The following is a 25,032-nucleotide window of genomic DNA, read 5'->3' on the forward strand; positions in this document are numbered from 1 at the left end:
AGAGAGATAAGCCATGGAATACCCATCCCCCGAATAAAAAACGGTGTGTAATATCAAACATATTCTTTAAAGGGTGCTGACTATTTGAAGATAGTCTTTAACTAAAGTGCACTGTCACATTTAATGTCAACTAGGTCACTGTCCCGCACTTAACGACAGTCATGTGACAAATCATGTGTTACCTCACTAGTGTGAATATTTACATGCAACTAACGATTACATACAATGATTACATACAACTAACAATAATAACGTTGCTCGCCTGCTAAACAAAAAGGAAAGGCAAAGTAAGCTTTGAGTAACAGAATTGCCCTTTGCTTCTTTGAAACTCAACTTCCATGAACTGGTCGCCTGTATTCTGTTGTTCAGACAAGGAATACCTGGGTACTGGATGTGACCTTAAACAAAAATAAGTCTTTTTGCTTGCTGGTAATTATTTGCCCAGACACTTTTCCTGTAAGTAGGAGAATGAGAAAAGCAGGTCTCCTCCATGCACGTCAGTTAGCCCTCAGTGGCTCTGTTAGCAAAGGTCAGTTCTGTCCTCTGAGAACAGAAAAGCCTGTCTATTTTGTCACGTTTGGAGTAATCTGGTGTTTTGGCTGAATTTCAGAAGTAGGAAATACATTTTGGTGTGTCATTTTGTTGCTAGGTAGTTGATGCTCATGTTTTATGAAACTTGTGAAGAGTTGTGCTCACCTCTTGGCTGCAAATGTAGGCATGCCTTCAGTTTCTCTACTGCTGTGCCAGTTTGCTTGCCTTGTCAAACCAGAAATTCTACCAGTCTTGTGTCTGAGGATTTTTTCTTTCCTTTTTCTTTTTTTTTTTTTTTTAATATGTTTGGAATATTTTTTTGTATCCTAAAATAATTTTTTTTTTTTTTCACAACTACAGAGGTTGGGGTTTTTTTTAAGACAATTCTGCCTGATCTGGCATTTGTCTTCTATAGTTCAGCTTGTGTTTATGTTACTTTTCTAATTATTAGTAATAGGAAATTAATAATAATAAGAATGAATAAATAATAGAAATTAATGAATTTCATTATTAAAAATTAATGAATTTTATTTCATAAATAAAATTAATAATTTCATACTCTTAATAATTTGTATCTGTGGATGAATCTTTTTAACCTCTTTTTTCTTGAAGACTAAGTGACTGTGTATGTTCAGCAAAATCTTTTGTAGTTCGGTTCTTTGAGCAAGTTAGCAATACACAAGTCTCATCATGCCATTTAAGAACCGGTTTGACAATGAGGGCTAAGTTTATTTTGATTCATTGTTGTCTAAGGCCTATGTTGAACCAGAAACAAGGCGTGTTATTTTATGGTCAGATGCAATACTTAAATGTGGGTTCCCTGAAGCCCACCCACCCACTGCTGGCCAGGGTTAAGCTAGGCAGCTGCAGTCCTGGGAGAGACAGCATCTCCCGAAAAGGTAGTGATTTTACCCACATGCAGAGATTGTCATATTTTAACATTAATCCAGTGTTTACATCGCCTACCCAAAGTCAGCAAAAGCAATGCGTAGGAGAAGGTTGAGGCTGTTTTTGTTGTCTTGTTGGAAGATCCTGGGTATCTAGAAGAGCTGTGAATTGTGCTGGAGAATAAGTCTCACTGAGTTACCTCATCTCTAGCTCATCCTGAACAGAGAAGAAATCTAAGTCTCTCGTTTTGGAGTCTAAAGCTGAGCTCCTCTTCCTACCACTGTGAAAGGCTTGTTCACTCCTCAGCAGCTGTGAGGTCTCCGGCTGGTAACCTCCTCCCCTCTGTAGCCCCTCTGTCACAACGTGATTTGATTTTGTGAAGCACATTTGGCTTTTTATTTGAGGGGGAAAAGAAAGCAGAAGAAATTATATTTATTGAAGAAGGCTGCTGGTGGACAGTTTGAAATGCTAGAAGACATCTGGGAAGAGGCATTTAGTGGGTGGAGAACATTTTGTAAAAAACAGCTGTGGTATGGGAAGTGTAACTGCATAGCTACGTGACAGTTGTTTTGTAAAGCCAACATATATGCTCATGTAAAGCCTTAATGCTCCCTGTCGATTTCAAGTCAGCAGTAGTTATCTAAATAAGCTATTCTCTAAAGAACTGATATCAAAGAGGGAGTGCGTGGGGAACATAAAGTGGATTTAGTAACAGCAACTGTGTGTTAGTTTCAAATGTTTTTCCTCTGCCCACATAGAAGTAACAGGTTCCGTTGATTTTCTTACCTCACATTTCAGGGTTCAGAAGGCTATCTGTGGTCTGCTCTGTGCAGGACTGATCTTTCAATTAATCACTCAGAGCTGGGTGATCTTTTGCTCTTTGGGATGGACATAGCTCTTCAGTAAGAGTAGTCGATATTATCACTGAAATATTTCAGCACTGAATAAAGTTCTAGTTACTTTGAAGTTTAGTTAGAGGAAAAAAAAATCCCTGAAAGATACCGGTAGCATCTTCTCTTTCTTGAATTGTATTCCTCAGAATAATATACATAATTAATTTTTAACTTCAGATTTGGTGTTGTAATACTCGTATAAAGATGTTCACTGCACCATTACACTGGCTCTGTAGTCGCTTGAGTCACATAGTACAAGACATTTAACACTCTGTCTGGAATACAGAAACGTTGGTCAAAAAAGCAAAGTACCAAACCATACAAGCCTGACACAGTTGACATGAACTCAGAATTTTCCAGTGTATTTTAGAAATAAATAGTCAATCAGTTATGACTGTATTCTCTACAACAGGAAATAATCCTATGTAGACACTAGATTTGTTAAATCAGCATGTAGAGATAAAAAAAAAAAATAGATTGGAAAGATACTTTATAGAACTTCATAGATGCTGCAGGGTATCAGCCACACTTTTGAAAAAAAAAATGCACTTTTAATTAAAAGATACATTATCTCTAAAATTAATGTCTACACAAGATGCATATTACTATATGAAAGTATTGGAACGGGCAGATGTTTTATTTAGAAAAGCACAAGATGCTTTCTTATCTCTAACTCAGAAATTGGAAATGCACCAAAACCTTGTTCCCACAAAATCCTACATCAGTGATGGTTTCTTCCTGCTGTTGTCTTTGCTTTCTCTCAGATTCTCCTGTTTGTCCTCCTCCCTTGTTATGCTGTTACTATATGGAGATGTGTATTTATTTCTTCCCAGCCTATGTCTGTAAATTTCTGTACAAGGCTTTTTTTTTTTTTTTTTTTTTTTAATTATGAAATGTAAGATTATTAATTAAAGAGTGTATGTAAGTTTTTAGACAGATATACTGGAATTTCCTGTGCAAAATCAGAACCTGTCATGTGAAGCTCTTGAATTTTCCATTATATGCTACAATAGCAATTCCCATATCTGAGCTGCTTGCCAGAATTCAAGTGTAGTCCCAGTCTAAGGACAAAAAGAAAAATGTAGGGGTGAGAGGTCAGTTTTTGTTGATCAGCATGATTCATTGCATACTTGGTATCAGAGAGATGCTGCAGAGGCATCACTTGGATGTGAAAAGCCTGTCATTGAATTTAGGAAGACCATACTGCAGAGTGCTGCATAATAAAAAGCACTGATATGAGAGGCTGATAAATATGTAGACAGCACAATATATTTGCAGAGCTGGAGGCTAGTGGGATGCTTAACTTGGAGATGATATTTAGGAAGTAGGATGCTGAGCTCTCAAATGTCTCAGGCTTTTTAAAATAGGTTGTCTTGGCCCAGGCCATCGATGCAGATATTTTCCCTTATGTGACACTAAAATACTAGTAAAGCAGTTGGGTTTTTTTTTGAATTTTTATACTTCACTGAACTTAGAAACTTAAAAATGGAACTAAAAAAAAAAATATTCTTCTTAGGAACATGTCAGTTTGGGATTGGTATAATTTTTTTTCTCTTCCTATGTTAATAATGCTGATAGTGTTACCATGTTGGCCTATTGAGAACCACAGCCTGGTTCCTTGTCACGTTTGTTAGGAAGAGATGTGTTTTGTGGAGGTATTATGAGAAAGATGGTGTCAAAAACTGAAGGTGTGAGAAAGGGATGTCAGAGTTACCGAGAAACAAGGCTATGGTAGGGCAGGGAGGCATAAATGCAGACCACAGAGCAGTGAAAAGATATTTCTAATAAGGCAAGTTGTTACACTCATGGCAGTATGTGTGGCAGCCCAGATAGGTCCTGTGCCGTGGTGCGCTTCTCCCTGCACCTTCTGTCCTGCCGTAGAGCAGTGGTGGTCTGCAGGGTGCTTGTGATGGGGATGCGACCCCAGGCAGGCAGCTGCTGTGAGTGTCAGGCAGGAAAGTGTTAATTCGCCTTTTTTCCCAGTCTGAGAAATACACGTACAAAATTGGAAGGCAGCTCTGGGAGAGAAATCTTTCTCTCCCCACTATTTTATTTCCTCCTTCTTGCTTTCAGGATTGTACTGACTCCCTCCTTCTTTCTTGTAGCAGCCAGGGGAGTATGACTTTTACAAGAGAAGTAAAAAGATGTGGTTTCTGTGCTTATTCAGATTAGTCCCTGGAGCAACAAAATCTAAAATGGTTTTAAAAGAAAGCTAAGAACATGACTGGACCGGATTTTTCTCACTTACGGTCTTCTTAAAAGAGAGAGGTATCCAAGGATGTGATCTTTTGGCGACGTGGTTAGCTCAGGAAGGACAATTAAACAACTAAGCTTATGTCTTCTGGCAATATACAGAATAATGTCCTAAATTAAAATTTGGAAAGATGACAGGAAGCTCATTTGAACAAATATTCATTAATTAAATTAATGTTGTGTGAATTTATTTCCTTAATGCACAGTTAAACACCAAATTTCACTGTCCGTACCCCTTTGCAAACTTATGAACGGGTCAGGTGAAGTTACACAGTCATCAGAAAGTTTATCCTGTACTCTCTTTCTGAGGAAGAAATGGAAGCCCAGGATTTTCCACATTTTTATGTTCATGCCACACAGTACATTAAAGTTGTCATCATTCAGTAATTTGGAACTGATGGTATCAGTAATGGATAAAAACATAAGTTGCCTTTCTTTAAAGAAAAAGGACTTTGTATTGCTGTTAAGTAAAATACACTGTTTATCTACTGTGCCATTCATTTTCCAAGTATCTTATTAAGGAGTACAACTTCTTAAGTAATTTATTAAACATGTGACAGGGTGTCACATTTTTATTATTTATATATTTGCCTATCATTTCTTTTAACATAAACGATTAGCATTGTCACAAAACAAAATGTTACTCAGCTGCTCTGGCAGTGTGCAACTTTTAAAGAATCTGTCATCGTCTTTGATTCATCACACACCAGGAAAATGCTCATTACAGATTTAATCCATTTAGGAGTGTGCATGCCCAGTGAGCAGAATGGGAGACTCTTCTTAATACCCCATCTGACCTCAGTTGTGATGGACAAGTTGCTTTGACAGCGCATGTTGCTTTCTCACGAGAGTGGATAAAAGCAGGTAAATAAAAAGGGTTAGCTAGCAAGAACTCCCTACCAGTTGGACTGAATGGAGTAAAATTAAAGACTACACAAAAAAGGAGCCTTTACCAGCCGCAGGCATGCTGCTTTCCCCCCACACATACAGCCTCTAGTATTGTGTAGCTGGGAAGCTGAACAAATTGATGTTCAGACAAAACTATACATAGATTATTGCACTCAGTTGTTACTTGATCACAGAGTTTGTGTTCACAAACAAATGAAACTTTTGATTAATGAATAACAGCTTTTAAATGCATTCCCTTAAGAATGCAAATGCCTGAGAAGTAATGTGTTGTGGAAGGTGGTCATGAAGTGTAGCAATATGATAATAATCTTATCACTTTAGCATAGTCATTTGGCGACAGCTACAGTGCTGCTGCAACAGCCTAATGATACAAATGCAGGATGACTGATTGCCCTTATAAAAAGGAGATAATTTAATACTAGTAAAGTGAAGAAAGGATATGCCATTTAGATTCATTAGAAGTGAATTGGAGGACTTGCAGTACATAAGAAATAAACTAGAGCCCATGTAAGATGTGTTTTGGGTAACATGAAAATTTCATGCAAGAGACATTAAAATGCAAAAATAGCCTTTAAGGGATGGCTGTGAAGGTATATATTTGAAGATAGAATGAGGAAATAGAGTGACACATCTGAAGTGCACTGCCCCTGACTTTCCTTTTTCGTGGGGCAGAGCAGCCCCTGTGAGTGGGACTCACTCCTTCCCATTCTGTTGTTTACAACTATTTCTGGTGTGACTGAGGTGCATGACCCTGCTAGGTTTTTGTCTGGTAATGGAATGAAGCCCTCTGTTGTAAGGACGGTTAACTGCCTAGTTAATGTTTGATCAGTGAATTGTCTTAGTATCTCTTCAGACTCACCAAGAGCAGGAGTACAGAAGGAATGAAGACAAACTCTGTCAGTTGTAATGGGAAAATCACTTGCTGTATATGTTAAATGTCCCTAAAAAACATCTTAATTTGCAAGGCTGGAGTTTTTGTGTGAATTTTTCTTTTTTCTTTTTTTTTTTTTTATATTTTTTGTGGAAGTTGTCTTTGATGTAGGTCCCGTTGAAACCACAGCTATCATTTATTGGGGAAATGAATCGCGAATTTCAGTGAAACTATTCCAAATTCATGCTCAGATGAAACTCTCTAAAGCGTATCTGCTCTTTGTCCTTTAGGGTCAAGTTCTGGAGTAGCAGGTTATCTTCTCTCACGATTAGAAAATTAGTAATTTTGTTTTTTCTTCTGCAGAGTAAACCCAGAGTAAAGGCTCTGATTTGGAATTTAGGTGGAAGTTTAGCTTTTCATTAACTAGAATAGGAGCTTTTGATGTACTCACACCTATTTAATGGCTCTACAGTGTTGAAGGGATTACCATTTATCCAAGTGGTTCTCCTGGGAACAAAACACTGCAGTTGTAACTCCACCATAAAGGAAATCCATTCCTTGGGAAGCACCCATTTCTTTTGGATCATAACAACAATTTAGGATTTGATACTGTGAAATATTTTCCTTGAGAAGGGTTGATAACGAGTGTCAATTCTCATTTTGTTTGCATTCTTTAAAGCCTCTCCAGCGTCTGTAAAACATGTAACTGAAGGAGGAGGTAGGATATGAGAAAGGGGAAAGGAGGCAGATGCCTGGGACAGAAAGTAAGCTTATTTAGTATTCCTTTTCATGTCACAAAGAGGTATTTCAATAGTAACTTTCATAGCTCATTGTCAAGATTAGTTTTAAACTTCCTGTCTTCTATTTCTGTAGAAGCTTAGGGGTTTTTGGTTGGAAAACAGAATTTAAAGTGATCTTTGGGTCTAAACTACTGCTTGGAAAGAAACCAAACTCTTGAGAGCGAGGAATGAAGTAATGATGATTTTGTTAGGAGCTGCCTTCTGTTCAGGCTTGGTGAAGCTCATCTGCAGAGCACAGAAAGCATCGCTGTACCACATGGCTCTGGAACCAGGATTGTCTTCTGGTGGGAACTACCGTGGCCCTGGATTCATCTGACCCGTTAGGAGAGATCTGGGGACAGAAGACAAAGCCTTCCTGTGGCACTACAGGAGCCCTCCCTGAGATGTAGGCTGTATAAAAACAAACCCTATACACACACAGGTGCACACAAGATTGGGTCTAGTTCAGTGAAATGCTTTCTAAGGGGTGAAGATGTCTTATAACTCATCCTCCGGGTTATCCTTAGGAGCCTGTAATAATACAAAGTTGAGTATTTCGTGAATGATGAAAAAGTGTAAATCCTAGTGAGTTACACTGATACTTTTTTTAACTTTTTATCTGGTATTTTTCAAGGGTTGGGAGAAATCTTCCCCTCCCTGCCCTCCCAATGTCAGATTTAAAACCACCTGCTTTTGTTGGAGTATTTATATTCTGATTAGCTCTAATGAAAGGAGCTGAAGCTAGCCATTAAAAAAAAAAAAAAAATGTTGCAAACCTCTGTTCCTTTGCATGTGTGGACTGTTGCAGAGTTCATAGCGTGTAACGCTTGTGTGGAGGCACTTGGTTGTTTCTCTGAGCTTTGTGTCACTGAGCGTGACAGCTCCTGAGAGATTAAGTAGCTGTTGCCATCACAACTTTAATTGTTTCTTTTTTTTTTTTTTTTTTTTTTTTTCCATTTATGAAAGTACAGAGAAGGATAGGTGTACTTGTAAGGTGTCATGAGGATCACACTGCAGCACTTCCTGGATAAACTTCAGTGCCACTGAAGTGAGGGAAACAGTACCAAATAATCTCATGATAGCTGTCATGTTTCCAGAAGTGTCTGATCAGATCTTCAAATCTGAATGCTAGATACCTTCTGGGTACATCCAGCCTCTAATATCAGTCACTTTTATTTCTGTTTCCTTCCACTCTAGTGGTAGGAATGTGATTATGTACTAAACTAATCAAATACAGTTAATTTACAATGATCTCCTTCAGTTTTTGTATTTCAGTGTTACATGTAAAACTATACATGATCAGTGGCTCTTGGGAAGTTAGGGGGCAAAACCTGCTTTGGCTAGTTCCCATTTCTTCAGATGACTCATAAACTTTATGTTTATGGAACTTATTGTGTCTTTAAAAATTACCTGGGTTCTTACGTGGGTTGTATTGAAACAGCAAGAGAATTTTTAAAATTAGTAAAATTGGTATTTATAATACAGTTATAAAAAGCTTCCAGATCTAAGGGGTAGGGTGTAGAAGGGACCTCTCTTGTTTTTTCCTTTAGGACAAGAGATTAGTTTTTATACTTTTTTTTAATAATCTCTCTGCATGACTTGTGGTCTTGCTAGTCACTATACATCTCCTTTTTTTTTTTTTTTTTTTTTTTTTTTTCTGTAGATTGAATTTCCATGTAGTTGGAGAACAGAAATAGCTGAATCTAGAGAAAGTTTACTGCTTAGGCTCTTGATGTAAATAAGTTATGGACAGTGTTGTGTGCACTGAATCTACTTTACTGCGCTATGCATTCCTATTGGAATGACTCAGAAGAAAAGAGGAGTCTAGTCTAATGTATATAGTCTCTGGATGTATGTTGGTTGGGGTTCTCAGTTTGTAGAAAGGAATATAATATGAGAAAAAATTACAAAATGGGAAAAAAAGGAAGAACCTATTCCTATCAAAACTGATGGTTTCTTATTGTCTTTTCACTGAGCAGTCATTACAATAGGTATATATAAAAATATAAATAAATACAGATGAATTGGTATATGCATATAAATCCAGGAATTTTAGTCTCACTGTGGTGAGAACACAAAGCGCCTAACAGTCATCTCCCGTAGCAGAAGGAAATAAAAGTGTTTCAAGTTGGAAGGGGCATAGGGGGAAAAAAGAGCATGGGGTAAGCAAGGGCAAAAATTTACACTTAATGCCTTTCTTGTATCCCTCAGTCATCAGAAGTTGGAGAAGGGAAGCCTGTAGTTTGCTCCTGTAGGAATAAAAAAAAAAAAAAAAATTATGTACACTGTGCAATAACTGATCTCATGTGGTTCACTTTATCACTTTATCCTGACTTTCTGTGGAGGCAAAGTATCACGTATCTGTTGTGGATATAAAATACTAAGGAATGCTCACTGTCTGTTTGGAAACAAACTTGCTCAAGCCAGTTATCTCACGTGAAACCTGCGTGATGTTCTGTGCAGCTAATTGCCTGGATTCATTCTAGGTTGACTACTGGGGAGCCACTAATTGTGTTATGGTGACTACATGACATTATAGGGATCACTCTTATTCTGGTATTTATGGCACTAATTTGGAGAGCAGTTGTTAGAAGTAAATGGGTCTGAAACAAAACACGTAAGACCAATTGTATGTACTGGATTAGATGCATTCTTTGAATTATCATTGTGTCAGAATATTTTGACCAACATTTTTTCCCCTTTTCCCTGTTTGAATTTTGGATACTTTAATTTGAAAGGTGGTGGCGCAGATTGAGACATCTGATGAACCAGATTTACGATGGATGTGATCTTAGAATTCTTTGAAAATCAGGTTCTTCTTGATGTAACAGTAATTAAGGACACAACTGAAGGCCCCTTAACATACTAATTTTAAAATTTAAATTTTTATTTAAACAGTTTGATTTTGTGCTTTCTTTGCTTAGAGTTATGATCTTTTCCCTTATATTTTCAGGAACACCTGACCCATAGTTCAGCCTTTCTGTGCTCCACTGGGAACCTTTACTAACTATTTGAGAAGGTGGTTTTGTTACGTTCAGGTGTTTCATTTTTACACGTCCTGGTTGATCCTTTTGGTGAAAAATGTTCATACAGTTTTGCTAAAAATAAACAGGAATTACAAATGAATTTCATCTTAGTGACAAATAAGTAGCTTTAAAATGCAAGTGATAAGAACCAAACTTACTATTGTTGCCTTAAATGTAATTGCTTTGGGGAAATATGGTAATATTATGCATGCAAGCACAAATTCAACGAGAAGTAGAAATTTTCAGGATATAGTAACAGCTCCTTACAGAAACTCAATAGTATTCTGTCATGTTACTTCTAGGTATAGTTTTAGACTAGTAAGTCTGAGGAAGTATTTGAAAATTAACATTGCAGAAATTAGCTCTGAAATATTAGCAAATTACTATTACTTTTCCATTTATGATAATACCATTCATTATTAATTTGATCATTCATTGTCATAAATAATGTTCACCTCACTTAAAATTCCCATCCATCCTCATTTCATGTTACAGAATCAATTCCTGAATTTGTTAGCTTGTATAACTCTCTACTTGCCACCTGGCATCCTTTGCCCATCAGCAATCTGTTTTGTACAGCATCAGTGGAAGTGGTCTGTAAAGAAGGACTAGGCTTCAGCATGGGTATGGAGCTCCAGCACTCTAGTGTGGTTATAACAGTTACGGAGACTCCAGGTACGAAATCGGTACTCATACTCGGGATCCAGTCCTGTGGTCAGTTCTGGAGGCAGAGTATGCTGTGTGGGGTTTTATCTAGAGAGTATTTTCAAGTATCTTGTGTCATAAACCAAGTAAGGTACGTTGAATGCATATCGTGTCTGGTCTTGTCATTTATTCAAATATGGCAAGACCATACACTTTGTGTGGGAAGACCATGGTTTTTAAGTGCATAATGTTTTCTCAGCTGCCTTGAGGCAAAACACAATAGCTGGTGTTGTGGCAGAGTTGTGATTTTAAGCTCAGAGTTCAGGCATTAGGGAAACTGTGGAATATTTGTTTTTCCATGCATAATTTTGTATTCATTCTCAAAGCTAGTCTAGTGTTAATGGGGCCATTTGTATTTAGTACTTTGAATTATTTATGGTGAAATTATAATTCTCTTTCATTTCTAATGTCATTAGTATTGAAAGAAGCCCTTTAATTGAGAGGAATTATTCCATGATTTAGTGAAGAGCAGCAAAGTATACCTTAGGTATATAGTTATAAAACTGGGATAAAGTTGTAATTGCTTTATTGCTGTGTCCATAAAAAAAAAAAAAAAAAGAAGGAGCAACTGTGAAACTCATTTTTGTAGGCAAAAGTATCCACTGGAATGTTGTTACCAAACAAGAAATTCTGTATGTTTATATCAGTAGTGTCAGTCTGTTATTTGGTTTATGATGCTTGGATATTTGTGTTCTCTTAGTACTAGCATAAATCGGATTAACTTCACAGATGCCCCAAATCCTACTTTTATTTAAACATAGAGCATCCTGACAAACAAAGTTGCAAAGGAGAAAAGTAGTTGATCAAATGGACTTGCACTGGGCTGAACAGCATTAGAACTCAGTCCCCTGTACTGGAATTCTCAAGTGAATGCAAATTTATTCAGGTTAGAAGTGTGCCTAACTCTCTTCAAAGATATCTGCCAGTAACTATGGTTAATGTAGATATTTTAGATACCTTTGTTTTGGTCTGTCTTATTTTCAGTGGAGGGAAGGGGCACTTAAGGTGAAGTATTTTTTCTTTCTTTAACAAAAGAAGCCCTGACAAAAATCCAACAGCTTTGATATGTTATCAGAAATTTGTATTGTTTTTGTTGAGTGTTGATGCTGTTCTGTAGACATTAATTTTGATTAAGCGAGGCAGAAAGCAGATGTGATAACTTCTAGGTTCTCACTTTGCCTAAAATATCAAAAAATACAGTTAGAGAAGTGGTAGAGAAGAGAAGGTGGAAGAGAGCTGTAAGGGAAGAGAGTCTCCAGATTCACATCTGCTTTTCCTTATGTTCTCTGCTACAAGAAGCAACATGAAAACACTAATTATCCTCTTAAGGGAATACTTGCGTACATATATTCATATACCCCTCTCAGTACTGCATACACAGGCACATTTGTGCATATTTGTAAATAAAGGTGTAGAATATGTGCTTGGAGGAAACACTTAATCACCTGGATGCCTTGAATACACTTCTGGAGCAGTTCTTCATTTGATGTAACTGACTCTAGTAAGCTGATTTATGTAAATTTGAGATTCTGTTGCTGGTGCCTGTTGTTATAGCCCTCCTACTTCTTTTGCTGATAGATTATTAAAAATGTTGCACTTTTTGAATTCATACCTGGACTTCTAGAGAGTGCATGCCTACCCCAGAGACTGAAGATGTCCTGTAGATGCCATATGAGGAGACAGCAATACGACCACCCATTAATAATATCTTATTCAAGAAATTAAAATTGCACTTGTTTCAAAGGCCGTTTAAGCTTCTGTGGCGATCATAACCCAGCTCTTTAACTTGGCCTGGAACCAAAAATGTAATCAGTGCAGTATGTTTAGGAAGTGCTGATTATAGCTTACTTGTTAATGGTTTAACTCATACAGAGTTCAGCAGAGCTTCATAATTACTTCAGAGGCTCTGTATCAGACCTTGATGCAGGTTCTTGTGTTTGAATGGAGCTTGTTTGTGTTCCACAGAGGTGAGGTCTCCGTGCCCTGAACGCAAAGTTCTACTCTGGTTATTCATTGTAGTACATCTGGAAACTCAGTCAGACTTTGCTCGGGTTCCTTTTGACTCACTGGAATTTGGAAAATATTTTTTTTTGTCCCATTGCAACCCTTCAGAGATCAGAGAACGTGACCTCTGAAATTGTAATGTCTGTACCCAATGAGAGATAATGTCTCTGGAAGAGCCACAAACTCCTTCTGAACAGCTGTGTGCCAGTATCCAGCAGTGGATTTTTGCTGTCCAAAGTTACGTTCAGAGTAATGACCAAACCTCCAAAAGCTGTGTCCCATTTTAACAGTTCTTAGAAAGAAGTTCATAAGCTATGTGCTTGTGTCAATAGCTTCAGTGTTTTTAGTTTTCTTTTAGTAAGCTGGAACACGCTGGACATCAGTGAAGTTAAACAAATAGCGTATCTGGAATCTGCATGCTGTTATTCCTATTAAAAGCAGTCTTGGGTAGGATTTCTCTCACATACTGCTGCATTCAGGCCTAGTCGTTAGGAAGCTGGTATTTTGTTACTTTTGTCAGAACTAGTTAACAAACCTCTGAGGGTGTCATACTGTTTCAGAATTTAAAACTGTGGTTTACTCTAACACCACTTGTTGATAAATGTGTTTTTTCCATTCCTAGCAAATTCCTGGAAATGGTTGTTGAAGACTTTGAATATATTCTTGGGAAGACCCCTAATAAATGCAAAATAAGCTGTAGAAACTAATATAGGCCTAATAGAATAACGTATTAACAGAACATTTATGCGAGTATATAATTATTTTCCTATTAAATTATTGACAGAAACCTGTTTGTATCTGTTACATATTTATTTTTTGAGTGGGAAGAATCATGTTTTCCAATTAAGTGATGGTTTTTACACTGAAGTATTGTTGTATTTGTGTAGCTATTAGGAAATTACAGTCAGTCCTGAAAAATATTACAAAATAATTCTCATTTCAAAAAAATCCCCAAATAAGAAATAAATTTATTTAATGATTTATATTATCGATGTCTGTTTATCTAATGCTGTCTGTGAACTTCAGTAAAGGTAAAGTAATTGAGCATAATCTTATAATTTAGATCAGTCTGTTTATAGTTGAACAAGTTTCACTTGAGGTCGCAGCTTGGATCAAATTACTGTAAAGTACAAGTTAAGCAGGCTTGCTCTGTGGGGAAGTGGTGCCAAAAGATTTTATGATGGAAAAATGTTTAGATTAACTTAATAGAGATGCACTATAAAAGCTTATACATAGTTTTTCGTGCATATTTCCTATCTCTCTAATAAAATCTCAGTATTTATGTGTTTTATTAACATGTAAGCCCCACGAGACATTATATTAAATCTTAGGTAGTTACTCAGAAGTGATACTGAAACTCATGTACTTAACATTTTTTCCCACTGTAGAAAGCACACTGAAAAATTGTTACTGTCTCCTGTTTGTGGTCTCACTTTACATTGGTGTCTGCTTACTAGTGAGAAGGTGATACAGGAGATCTTTGTCAAGCTTTATACATAGACTTTTCAAGCATTAAACCTCTTCTTGGTTTAATAATGCTGTTTTTTCTGACTACTATAACAATTAGGAGTGTAAACCACGTGTAAGGAGTAACAGTAATGTATGCCATGAGATATGGAGGGATTGGTCTGAGGAGGTATTTTTCCAGTAAAGTCAGGGAAAATGACTCTTTTTCAAAAATTCTGAGATCTTCTATAATACGTGTCCTGCTCTCCAACCCCATGTTCTCCATCCCTCTCTTAATCCCAGAGAAAGGGCTTCCAGCTGGAAGAGGTAGCAGTAATACTAGAATAGGTTGTCAGATTTATCATGCTTTAGAAGTAAAGGGAGAAATACTTGTTGAAGCCAAGTGGCTGAAGATAGGTATTAAAGCAAAATTATGCTACATGGGAGATACAAGAATACACTGACAATGAAAAAACATTGTCTAGAGGTTAAAATGTAATTTCTTACTAAGAGAATGCAATTCTGAAGCACCATTCTGGTTTGAGCAAGGTAGACTAACAACCTATCTGTTTTTTAGGTGGATATAGCTTGGTTGGTGAGTGTAGTTACCTGTTGTAGCAAAGGACTGCCCACTGTGGGCCGGAACAGTCTTCTCAGGCCTCTTGTTTTCTGGCCAACAGTCATCACGCTCTTCATTTCGCAGTCTTTGAATTTACATACTGTTCCTCTTGGTAACATGGTTATTTGGAGTTACATGTTTGTCTCTGACAGACAGTCCACGTTTCTGCTGAAGGGAAAATTATGTTTCTCTTCTTACATCCCCAGAACTGATCTTCACTATCTGTTCCTGGCAATGGAATATTTGCTGGATGGTATAAATAAATAGTGTAAACGGTATAAATAAATAAATACAAAGGCCTGTAACTGTCTGCAGGGAACCTTGTGTGAAGAGCTTCCACTGGAGAATAACTTTATTATTGGTTTGTGGTAGCAGCCTCCTTGCCAGAAAAAGCCAGCAGAGGGAGGTACTGTTGCATTTGCCAAAGAAGCCATTACATGTTGTCTTGTCATCGGTAAGAAATGGTTGCTGGGAAGTAATTATGTAGGGCCTCCACAGTCAGGATAACCGCTTTTTGCTGTCTGGCATTCAGTGTTTATTGCATGTACCAGTTCTCACGTGGGTGTGTAATTATGGCTACGGTTGCATGTTCAGCCCAAGGCTCTAGCTCCCCAAAGCTCATAGTGATTTGAGTATTTCTGTGTAACAAAATGAGTTTTAAGGGAAAAGGGAGAAGCAGGTTACTTTTTGTTTTTCTGTTGTTTTGAACTTACTTTGTCTTCTCCTAGTGTTTTTGGAAATGCATAAAATAATTTAAAAGGCCGTCTATATATCACTGTACATTTAATTTGATATATTTTGCAGGGAATACTTAGAGTCACTAATTTGTCCTAGATTTTATATGAATCCAATTAATTCAGGTCACAGAACAAGAAGTAGAACTGACTAGAAAAGTCAGTTTCAAACATTATCTTGGCATGTTGTTGTAAGCCTGTGGCTGTTTTATGGGAAGAATGGGAGGTAAATTAGAGCAGGAGGATGCTTCTAGAATGTTTAGCTAATGACCACTATTAAACACAATTATTATTAAGATTCCTTAAACACTGCTTTTTACCGTCGTGTTTTCATCTCCAGCGGCAATTCTGAAGGCTTCTTTCCTACAGAAAAGTGAATGTTTCTGTGAAAATTTTGGCAAAACAACAAAAGCATTTTCCAGTAATAGAAGAACAGGAATATGTTCTCTTTCAACTCTTCTTTCATTTGATCGATTGCATCAGAGAGAAAAAAGAAGAGACTGAAAAATGGTAGTAACTTCACTAGGGAAGTGTGAAAGCTAGTTTCGGTTTGGTTTAGTTACAGTTGTTTGAAGACTTGCATAAATATGAATCACTTGTGATTTATATTTCATCCAAAGATGTCAAGACAGTAGACTACAGTATGTTATTCACATGTAGCTGAGGTACCTCTGATTCATGCCTTTACTTGTAAGGCTTCAGCTGGTCTCACACAACCCGTTAAAAATAACTGGAAATAACATCACTGACTGTAGTCGATATTTAATCACGCCCCAGTGAACAAAAAGTGAGCACTGAATAAAGCTGTGTCTTACAGGTAGGCCAAATGGATGAATGTGGGTGCTGATTGATCCCCTTACTGTGGTCTCATTTAGCACAGGAGCTGGCAAATGATGAAATTTGATGGCATGCAACTTTATTTTCTGTAGCTGTGAAAGCTACATTTCATAGGGTTGGATGTGACTTCTTAATAAATAAGAAATCATTGCTTTCTTTTGTGCTCCCATAGGCCTTAATATCAGCAAGCTGTAAACTGTAAGCTGCAAGTAGGGGCTCATGTGCATAGAATGGTGCCAGTGCTTACTGGAATAACCCTAGCCACCTAAATAGCTTTTGTGGAGTCAGTATGGCCCCTGCTGAGGAGTACAGCAAACAAAGAGGGTTTATGGCACTGACTGTAAACTGTTCTAATGTTCTGTCTGCTTTACTGTAGGTAATAAGCAATGAGAGCAAGTAATGCAAGACAGTAGCACATGGAGAAAAATAATGGGAACTTATTATGGATAAATGTAATCGCACATTTCATGCTTTGCTATTTGTAATCAGTCCGTCAAGTCGAACACTAACATGCATTAATTAAACACCAGTTTCCCACAGAACTCAGTAACTTGTTAGCAGCCCTTAAAATATTGATACCATTATCCAGGTTACTTACAGTCCGGTGTGGATCAGCATTTGGCAGTTGGATCAAGCTGTGATTACTTGAATTGATGAACTCGGTGGACTGGCAGTGAGAAGCAGAACGTGCCCCATGGCTGCGGGCTGACTGCTGCATTACTTCACCAGCACTGTAGCAATTAAGTCAAGTCATGCTGAGGAAGAGTGTCTCCTTTAACTACATGGTAACTGTTCAGGCTTTGGGCATCTATGGCCTTGTCCATCAAACAATATGCTTTTGTGGTCTTTTGAAGAGCTCCATGGCCCTGAGCAAGAGAAACAAAACATCTTGTTTAGCAGATCAGGAGTGTTTAGGTGAGAGGCACAGCATTATTCAGAAAACATACACTGGTTTTGGTAATTTTTGTCTAAATTGGTGCCAAACAGGAACTGAAGGTACATATAGCAGTATTCACTAAATGTTTAACACAGAAAATATCAAGAAAAAGCAAATCTCAAGCCATACTAGTAGGATATTTTTTTTTTTTCTGTTTTGCTTTTAATGTACTTAATTAATGAATTTGCAGAACCAGAATCTTTATCTGTTTGTACAGTGTGTGGGCATATCATGACCTGTATCATCGTGAGATTTCAGGAATTTTTATAAAGGTTGTGTGTATTACATAAATCCAGTGTTAAAGCTACTTTTGACATTTAATGTAGGAGCATTCCTGGGGGGAGCTAAGTTCTTATGCAGTCAATGGAAAGAGGGAGTGGCCTCAAAAGGGCATCTGACTTAGACGACTAAAATAACCTGATCTGATACTACCTGTTAAAACCTCACTATGTCCAAGTGATATCACACTTGTCTATATCCTCTGCAGAGACCTCCCTATTTTGTCTCTTGGTTGTTCTCTTGCTTTTGTTTTGGTGTATGAAAATCTCTCATATTTATCTTCTAACAGCTTATGCTTCATTTTGCCTTTAGCTTGTTTTCATATAATCTATTTCATACTGGTTTTGTTAATATTGCTGTACTTAAGATATATACTGTCTCCCCAGGGCATTGGCTGTAGTTACTTTCCTAGTAAGATTGTTTATATAATCCCACTGAATTGCAATTATACCCACCAATCAAAATTCATGACTCTGTACAGTTGCTGCCTTGTAACTACACATTTCATTCTTCATTATGAAACTTCTGACAATGTAACTGGCAGCCTGTAATCATCTGGAGTGAAGGAATTTTGAAGTGCTGGAGCTGTGAGAAATAATCTGTGAAGCCACAGTGCAGGTCAGCCTGTTTTGATGACTGTGGTAGAATCACAGGATGGCAAGTGGTTAAGGAGGTGGACATGGAGCAGCCATGTGGAATGTAGGAAAACATTATTTTCGGAAGTGATACTCAAAGTTCTGAAATCTGTAGCACCAAGAACAATTTCAGGGATTAAAAGAGCAGATTATGTAACACTGAAGTGGTAAAAATTTAGCCAGGTAGGAGCTACGTGACCAGACATGAGTTTACGGGTGGGGTGTGAAGGAGGAGTATACTCACTCTCCATGTGCCACCAGACTTTTGTAGGGAGTGCCTCCATGCTTTCTCTGTGCTCCACCATATCTAGACCATCCTCTGGGTGGTAGGTGTATATATAAATTCAATAATTACTAAAAGATTTAATAAAGATATAGTCACCTTATTCTACTCTCAGTTCATCAGACGATGTCTTTAAATTTCTTAAAAGTCTGGTGGAGTCACCTTTTAGGAAAGTGTCAGAAGCAGGTATTTTGCCTCCAAAAGATTAATCCAGGTAGTTTCTTTTTGCCTTTGTTTTGCAGGTAGTCAGACTATGTATAGTTGAATCTTCTCACCTTATCTTAAACTCAAATTTTAAAATGCTCCAAATGAAATTATCTTTTTTCATTTAAGAGATAGAAATGTTCAGTTACACTGAATGGTCCCCTGGCATTTCTGAGGCTTTATGTGCATGTGCACTCATGAAGTTTTACAAAGAGCCAAGGCAGGCACACAGTGATGGCAGATGCTTTAGTAAGAGGTGAATTGTAGCACAGAAGGAGGAAAAAGAGCTGGGCTGGGGCTTTCTTCAGCAGGACAGACTGATCTGTGTTGGTTCCCAAAGAGTTCCCCATGTAAAATTAATCTGTGAGAATGTTAGCATATGAATATTACAGCTTATGAACTGATACTCATGCTGAATAATTTTCTATAAATAATGCCGACACACTGAATGGTTTTCGATACTCCTATTAAAAAACCCTACTTCTGAAATGTGATTTTATCAAATAGTTGGTATATTATTAGATCAATGAAGTCAGTTACATGTTCAAAACATAATAGTATGTAAATTAAACTAAAAGTTAATTTTACATTTTCCCTGAGCAATGAAACCATGTCCTGATGGATACTGCAGTTTGATTTTTCTCTTGGTTGATCATACTATATTTCTTTCTCCTGTTACTTCCTGTGAACAGTACAATTTCATAGTGCTGACAGTCTATATGCTAAATACCACAGTGAAACAGGGGGAACTGTATTAGTCTGTGTATACTGACAAATCTCTTTAGTTAATGTGCGTTCAATAAAGTTAAAATAGCAAATGTTATTAAAGCAGGGGAAAAGCACAATGAAAGTTATTAATGTTCTTTTCTTTGCTAGTGTTATGCATGTGCCACATTATTTTTTCTTTCCTTTCAAAATATAGTTTTATTGAAATAACACAGGAAGGAAAAAACTACAGCATAAAAGTGCAATAGCAATAAAGATATTTGTTTCAGCCCAGTCTCAAATGATGAGAAAGCCTATTTCTTTTGGGGGGGCAGTGGAGAGAGTATTAAATGCTGTTCTCTGTTTTCAATTAAACAGCAGCATTAAAGATAAAGTAAAAGTGTAAGAATTAATAATTTTTCCTTCCTCAGCCAGAAGTCCTCCCACATTTTCAAAATAATATACCCAGAAGAGGAATTTAAAAAATGACCGGCTGTTTTTTTTACCTCCGTTTCACACAACTGCAGTACTGTCCTTTGTAACGAGCTACATAATGAATCACTTAGGGGGCCTTTACCTAGAGATCTTCTAGTCCACATGGCCTCACAGGAGTGTCGGTCGGGACAGAAAGCACCCGTCCCCTTGTTGGTGGATGTTTTGTGTTTGAGGAGCCTCAGCTGGTTGCCTGGTTTTCGCTTGTGCTGGACAGTTGAGTTATCACTTCAATGCTGTCAACCTCCTTAGGGCTGGGAGGATCCGAAACCGGCAGTTGTCTGCCTCCAGAGGAGCATCACTTGGCTGTTCGTGTGGTACCCAGAAGAGCTGATGAGTCAATTGGCGTCTCTGTGCGGGCTTTGTTGAGAGAGCATTGGCTGGGATGGTCGCCGCCAGGACCTTTCTGGCTCAGGGCTGCCTCTTCCCCTTCTCGACTCTAGGCCAGCAATTCCCGGCTCTCCCAGCCGTAGGCCCTGACCGCTGCCATCGAGCTGGGCCCTGGCGTTGGCGGTCACGGCTGCTACTCCTCCCTTCAGCTCCGCCTCGGGGCGGAGGCGCTGGGCGCCAAGCTGCGGGCGCCTGCGGCGGGCCCAGGCCTCAGAGCGGCCGCGGTGGGCGTATGAGCTGCCGTCCCTGTGCCCCTGTCCCCGTGCTGGGGCCGGCTTGTCTCCGGCCATGAGGCAGAGCGCCTCTCTCCCTCCAAACCCTCTGCGTTTTGGGGGGTGAGACGGACGGCTGTAACCTCTCCTGTCAGACACTGGGCCGGGTGGACACCGTGTATGCATTTTTGATCCCTGCGGGCTTGTATGTGCCACTTCATACTGCGTAGGAGAAACTTTGTAGGATTTAAAAAAAAAAAACAGTAAAAACCTAACGTCTGTACATCTAATAAATTGATCCAGGCTTCGTCCACACTCCACCCCTCAAAGCACCTCAAAACACTTGATTAACTTCAAGCCATCATTAAAAATTCTGCTTTTTCTAGACACTCTAAGGAGGGAAATCTTAAGGCAGGGAAAAGCTTTTATCTTTTGAAAATAAGAGAGAGGATGGGTGTCCAGATTGGTTTTATCATGAGCACTGCCTCACATCTTTACCCACTGAATCACTGCTACAGCAACATAATATATATTTCCAAGTGTCAAGGCTTCTTGTTTAAAGCTTAACTCAGTTTTAAATCCCTGTGGAAAGGGAAGGCCTTTAAAATACTTATAAATTCCAATTGTAATCATATTCATCGTTATTAAAATTTGAAATAGGTTGAAATACTTAAGGTAAGTGAAATGAAAAAACTAATAAAGGGCATGAAACACACTGGAGAAATGGAAGAATAATTGCTAAAGATTAAGAAATCTAAAATGGCCAAACATGAAGAAGTCTTCGTTTCCTAAGCATTTATTTAAAAGTTTTGCAATAGCTTAATAATATAAAAGGAGATTTTAAAATTGAATTGAATGTTAAGTACTGCACAGTGGCAAGAAATATTTAAATACATTAGAACTTAAAGTAGTCCTGCCTTTGGGCTTCAAGAATGATTTAGGCCTTGTCAGTTCTTGAGAGAATTACTTCATTTGTCAGCAAGGAGGCAATGCTACTATTGTTGTTGCTATTAATTATTATCATTTTGGTAATAGTAGTTTTCATAATAAGTAGTGCCAAGGAGTAACAAGGTACTGTGACTGAAGACACCAGCTTGCTCAGTCTTGTACAGGCAGAACAAAAAAATTTTTCTCTTCCAAAGAATGTAATCTAAACGTGAAAGGAAGTGCTCCTTAAAATATTTTGGTTTTAATTAAAATTATAAAGATTAAATCAAAATGTTGGGCTTCTATTGCATCCTCCTTTTTTTCTTCTGCTAGTGAATGAAAGATGCCTTGCTGTGAATATTGCATGACTATTGGAACTTATTTGAGAAGTGTTTTTCAACAGCTGTAGAGACCTCTAAGTCACTTAGAGAAATATCATACCCCAGGAAGTTTTGGGAAATTGACTTTTTGTGTGGTGTACTGCAGTAGGGGTGTTAGAATGGTGCACTTCACAATATAGTCTGTGGGAGAAAATGGAATTAAATATTTAAAAATTTGAATCTAGTAATTTTATTTTTATTTTAGGTATTACTTACCTTGACCATGCTGGTTCAGCACTTTTCCCAGAGAGCCTACTTAAAGCTTTTACTGATGACCTCAGAAGCAACATTTATGGTAAGCGCAAAACAGCCTTCCCATTAGTCTTCTCAAGTTTCCATCTAAATAGATGAAAACTGTGCCTCTTGAGTTGTTGGAAGAGTACTTCTGTGAGTTTTTTTAACACTACTATAGAGTAGTTGGAAGACCAGTGATTTTACAAAGGATTCATAGTCCCTTCGTGTCAGCCCTAGCTTTGTTCTTTGGTGGCCAAGGACATGTCTGTGTTGGTGAAGAAAAAAAAAGATCAAAGGGAGTATGACTGTTGCCCAGGGGTTACGGCACAGTGCTGGAGATAAACAAATTCAATGTAGCTCTTTGTTCAGTCTTTTTTTTCCGCACACAAAATGCAGAAACAATTTCTTATGCAAGGACCAGAATCCAGAACCATCCCCCTTCTCAGTGAGTGTCATCCCAGGGAGCTTATACTGTGGCCCAGCATAAGCATTTTATTTAGAAAAAAGCTTAGCTCAAAGTTCCCAAGTGAATTTAGGCAGGGTGTAGGTGCTATACCTCTCCCAGAACATTAGACTTCGGTGCATACTCAGAAAAAAAGGATGTGTATAGCCAAAGCAATCTTGCCCATAAGAATGTGAGTAAAAATATGTACAGAATTGTGCAATATCTGGGTGGAGATTTAGCTATTGCAGCTGTGAATGTGGGCACTTCAGCGCCACCTACAAGTACTTCATCTCCAGATCCTCTACTTAAATCTTTAATTTCTTTCTTAACATTATTATCTAGCGGTGAACCACATACTGAATGCACTTTTATACAAAGGCAGCAGCATCCATTGTTTAGGAAATATTGTCACAGTGTAAGACAGGTTACATTACAGTGATTCATGCTCGACCAGAAAAAAATGTACTGTACAGTATTATCTATATATGCTGTGAGTAGTCCCACTGAAGTAATCAAAATTGTTGTGTGTTACTATCTGTAGACTATGTGTCCTTTTTGCTAGTTTTGTGTCTTCCTTGTGCTCCCTGATACACAGAGCAAATTGATTCCTCATTTGAAAACTAGGTACCACTGCTTTAAATAAAACCCATGTTCACTCAAGCACTGGCACAGTTGTGCTTATCACCTGTGTGAGCCACTTGAGAGTTCTGGGCAGTTTTTATTTTCAGTGTGCCATTGTATGTGTTATTTCCCCCTCTTTTGCTTCCTGGATGATGGTGAAGCTAGGATCCAGAATGTGGATTTGAGTTCCACAATGAAATAGATGTTCTTGATAGGAATAGGTTTTTTTGCTGTTACAACAAGATACATTGATTTGATTACATTCAGAATCTCCTATTCATGTGCATGTCAGTGATATTAAAATTAATATTCTGTCACTACAGCCATTGTAAAGTGAGATGTATGCACTCTGATCTTAGTTATTTGAAACAACATTGGGCTCAACCCTTATTATAAGTACTGTCTCTGGCAGAAAAAAAATAATTTGTGAATCAATTGAGTGTTTGTGAATAGAAATAGTAGTGCTGCCAGTTTGGAGTAGATTTGCACAGTACCTATAATGCTGCGGGAGAACAAATCGTAGCTTTTTTAATACTGTTTTTATCTAAAATGGTAGCGAGAGCTCTAGTACGGTCTGATACTCTGAGGTCAGTAACTGTTGTATAAAAAGAGTTAATTTAACAGACATAGATGTGAGTGAAGGGGGAGTTTGACTTGCAGTTTTTTTTATTTTCTTAGTGTTAAACCACAGGCCCAAAGAACTGCAGTTTAGCTGTTGCATGTGTAAATGAGGGAAAGTAATGTAAGTAAGAGAAATTCTCACTTCTAAATTGAGAATATTTGAATTGGAAATTACAGAAATGCAACATCAGACATGAAAAGTCTAAGTCTTAGTTTTGGGTTTGAGCTCTAAATTTATTATTCTTTTCAACACCTTCACTCAATGACTTTCAGCAGGGTGATCTTGAAATTTTAAAAACAGGAGTAGCTAATATTGAAGCCTACTGCAAAAAATGTATTAATATAGCAATTTTTTTCTTGTTCTCTTTCCAAACTGTTTAGGCATGTTGTTTAAGCATTTACTAGTAGGAAAGTGTGCTATGCCTGTGTGGATATTGCTGTAATCTTTTTTGCTCAAGAAGATAAATTCATGCCCTTTCTAAGTGCTGTCTTAATTATTAATACATGCCTGTGCTGAGCTGTGCTAAGGTGGCTACTAATTTTGCAATAAAGTTTATATTTTCAGGAGCTATTTGAATTTCACACTAAAAAAAACAGGGGTAGTCCTGGTGTCCAATCATGAATGTCTCTATCTCCAGCTGCCTGTCTCTTTTAAATTGCTTCTTAGCTAGTACACAAGTATATTTATGAATGTGCATTCTGTCTGTAGTTTTCCCTAGTACGTTTGTGCATATGCAGTTGCATTTTATTTTTAACAGAACTGCCAACTGTTGGTAAGAGATCCAACTGAAGTTTCAAGGTCTGTCATAATTGCTTTCTTCTGTTATATGTCCTTTTTCTTGACTAACTGCTCTGAGGAGCTTCAGGGCATTGCTGTGAAGTATACATTAAATCTTTCTTCGTCATCTTTTCAGGCTGCTTGGTGTAATACTTTCATAAAAGAAAAAATGAATAGCAAAATTGCAATTAATGATTAACTTCTATATCTCTGTTGTTTCCTAGGCAACCCTCATAGCCAGAATATAAGCAGCAAGCTGACATACGACACAATCGAGCATGTCCGATACAGGTAGAATAATCCTTCTTTAAGGTGTTGTATGATGCACTTCATAGTTTACATTTTGATTAGGCCTGTGCTGTTTTGATGACTTCGATGTGATGTCATTTTCTGA

General features: G+C 37.7%; 1 protein-coding gene across 1 annotated transcript in view; it reads left to right on the forward strand.

Moving 5' to 3' along the window:
- Positions 1 to 25,032, forward strand: part of MOCOS (molybdenum cofactor sulfurase) — a 223,861-nt gene that overhangs the window by 3,540 nt on the left and 195,289 nt on the right. Inside the window, exons 2-3 of the mRNA XM_042798201.1 lie at positions 22,145 to 22,234; positions 24,863 to 24,929. Of these exons, the coding sequence (XP_042654135.1) occupies positions 22,145 to 22,234; positions 24,863 to 24,929 (157 nt within the window). The remainder of the gene's footprint in view (positions 1 to 22,144; positions 22,235 to 24,862; positions 24,930 to 25,032) is intronic.

This window comes from Tyto alba, unplaced genomic scaffold, assembly GCF_018691265.1.
Source record: "Tyto alba isolate M040663 unplaced genomic scaffold, T.alba_DEE_v4.0 Super-Scaffold_27, whole genome shotgun sequence".
Taxonomy (NCBI): domain Eukaryota; kingdom Metazoa; phylum Chordata; class Aves; order Strigiformes; family Tytonidae; genus Tyto; species Tyto alba.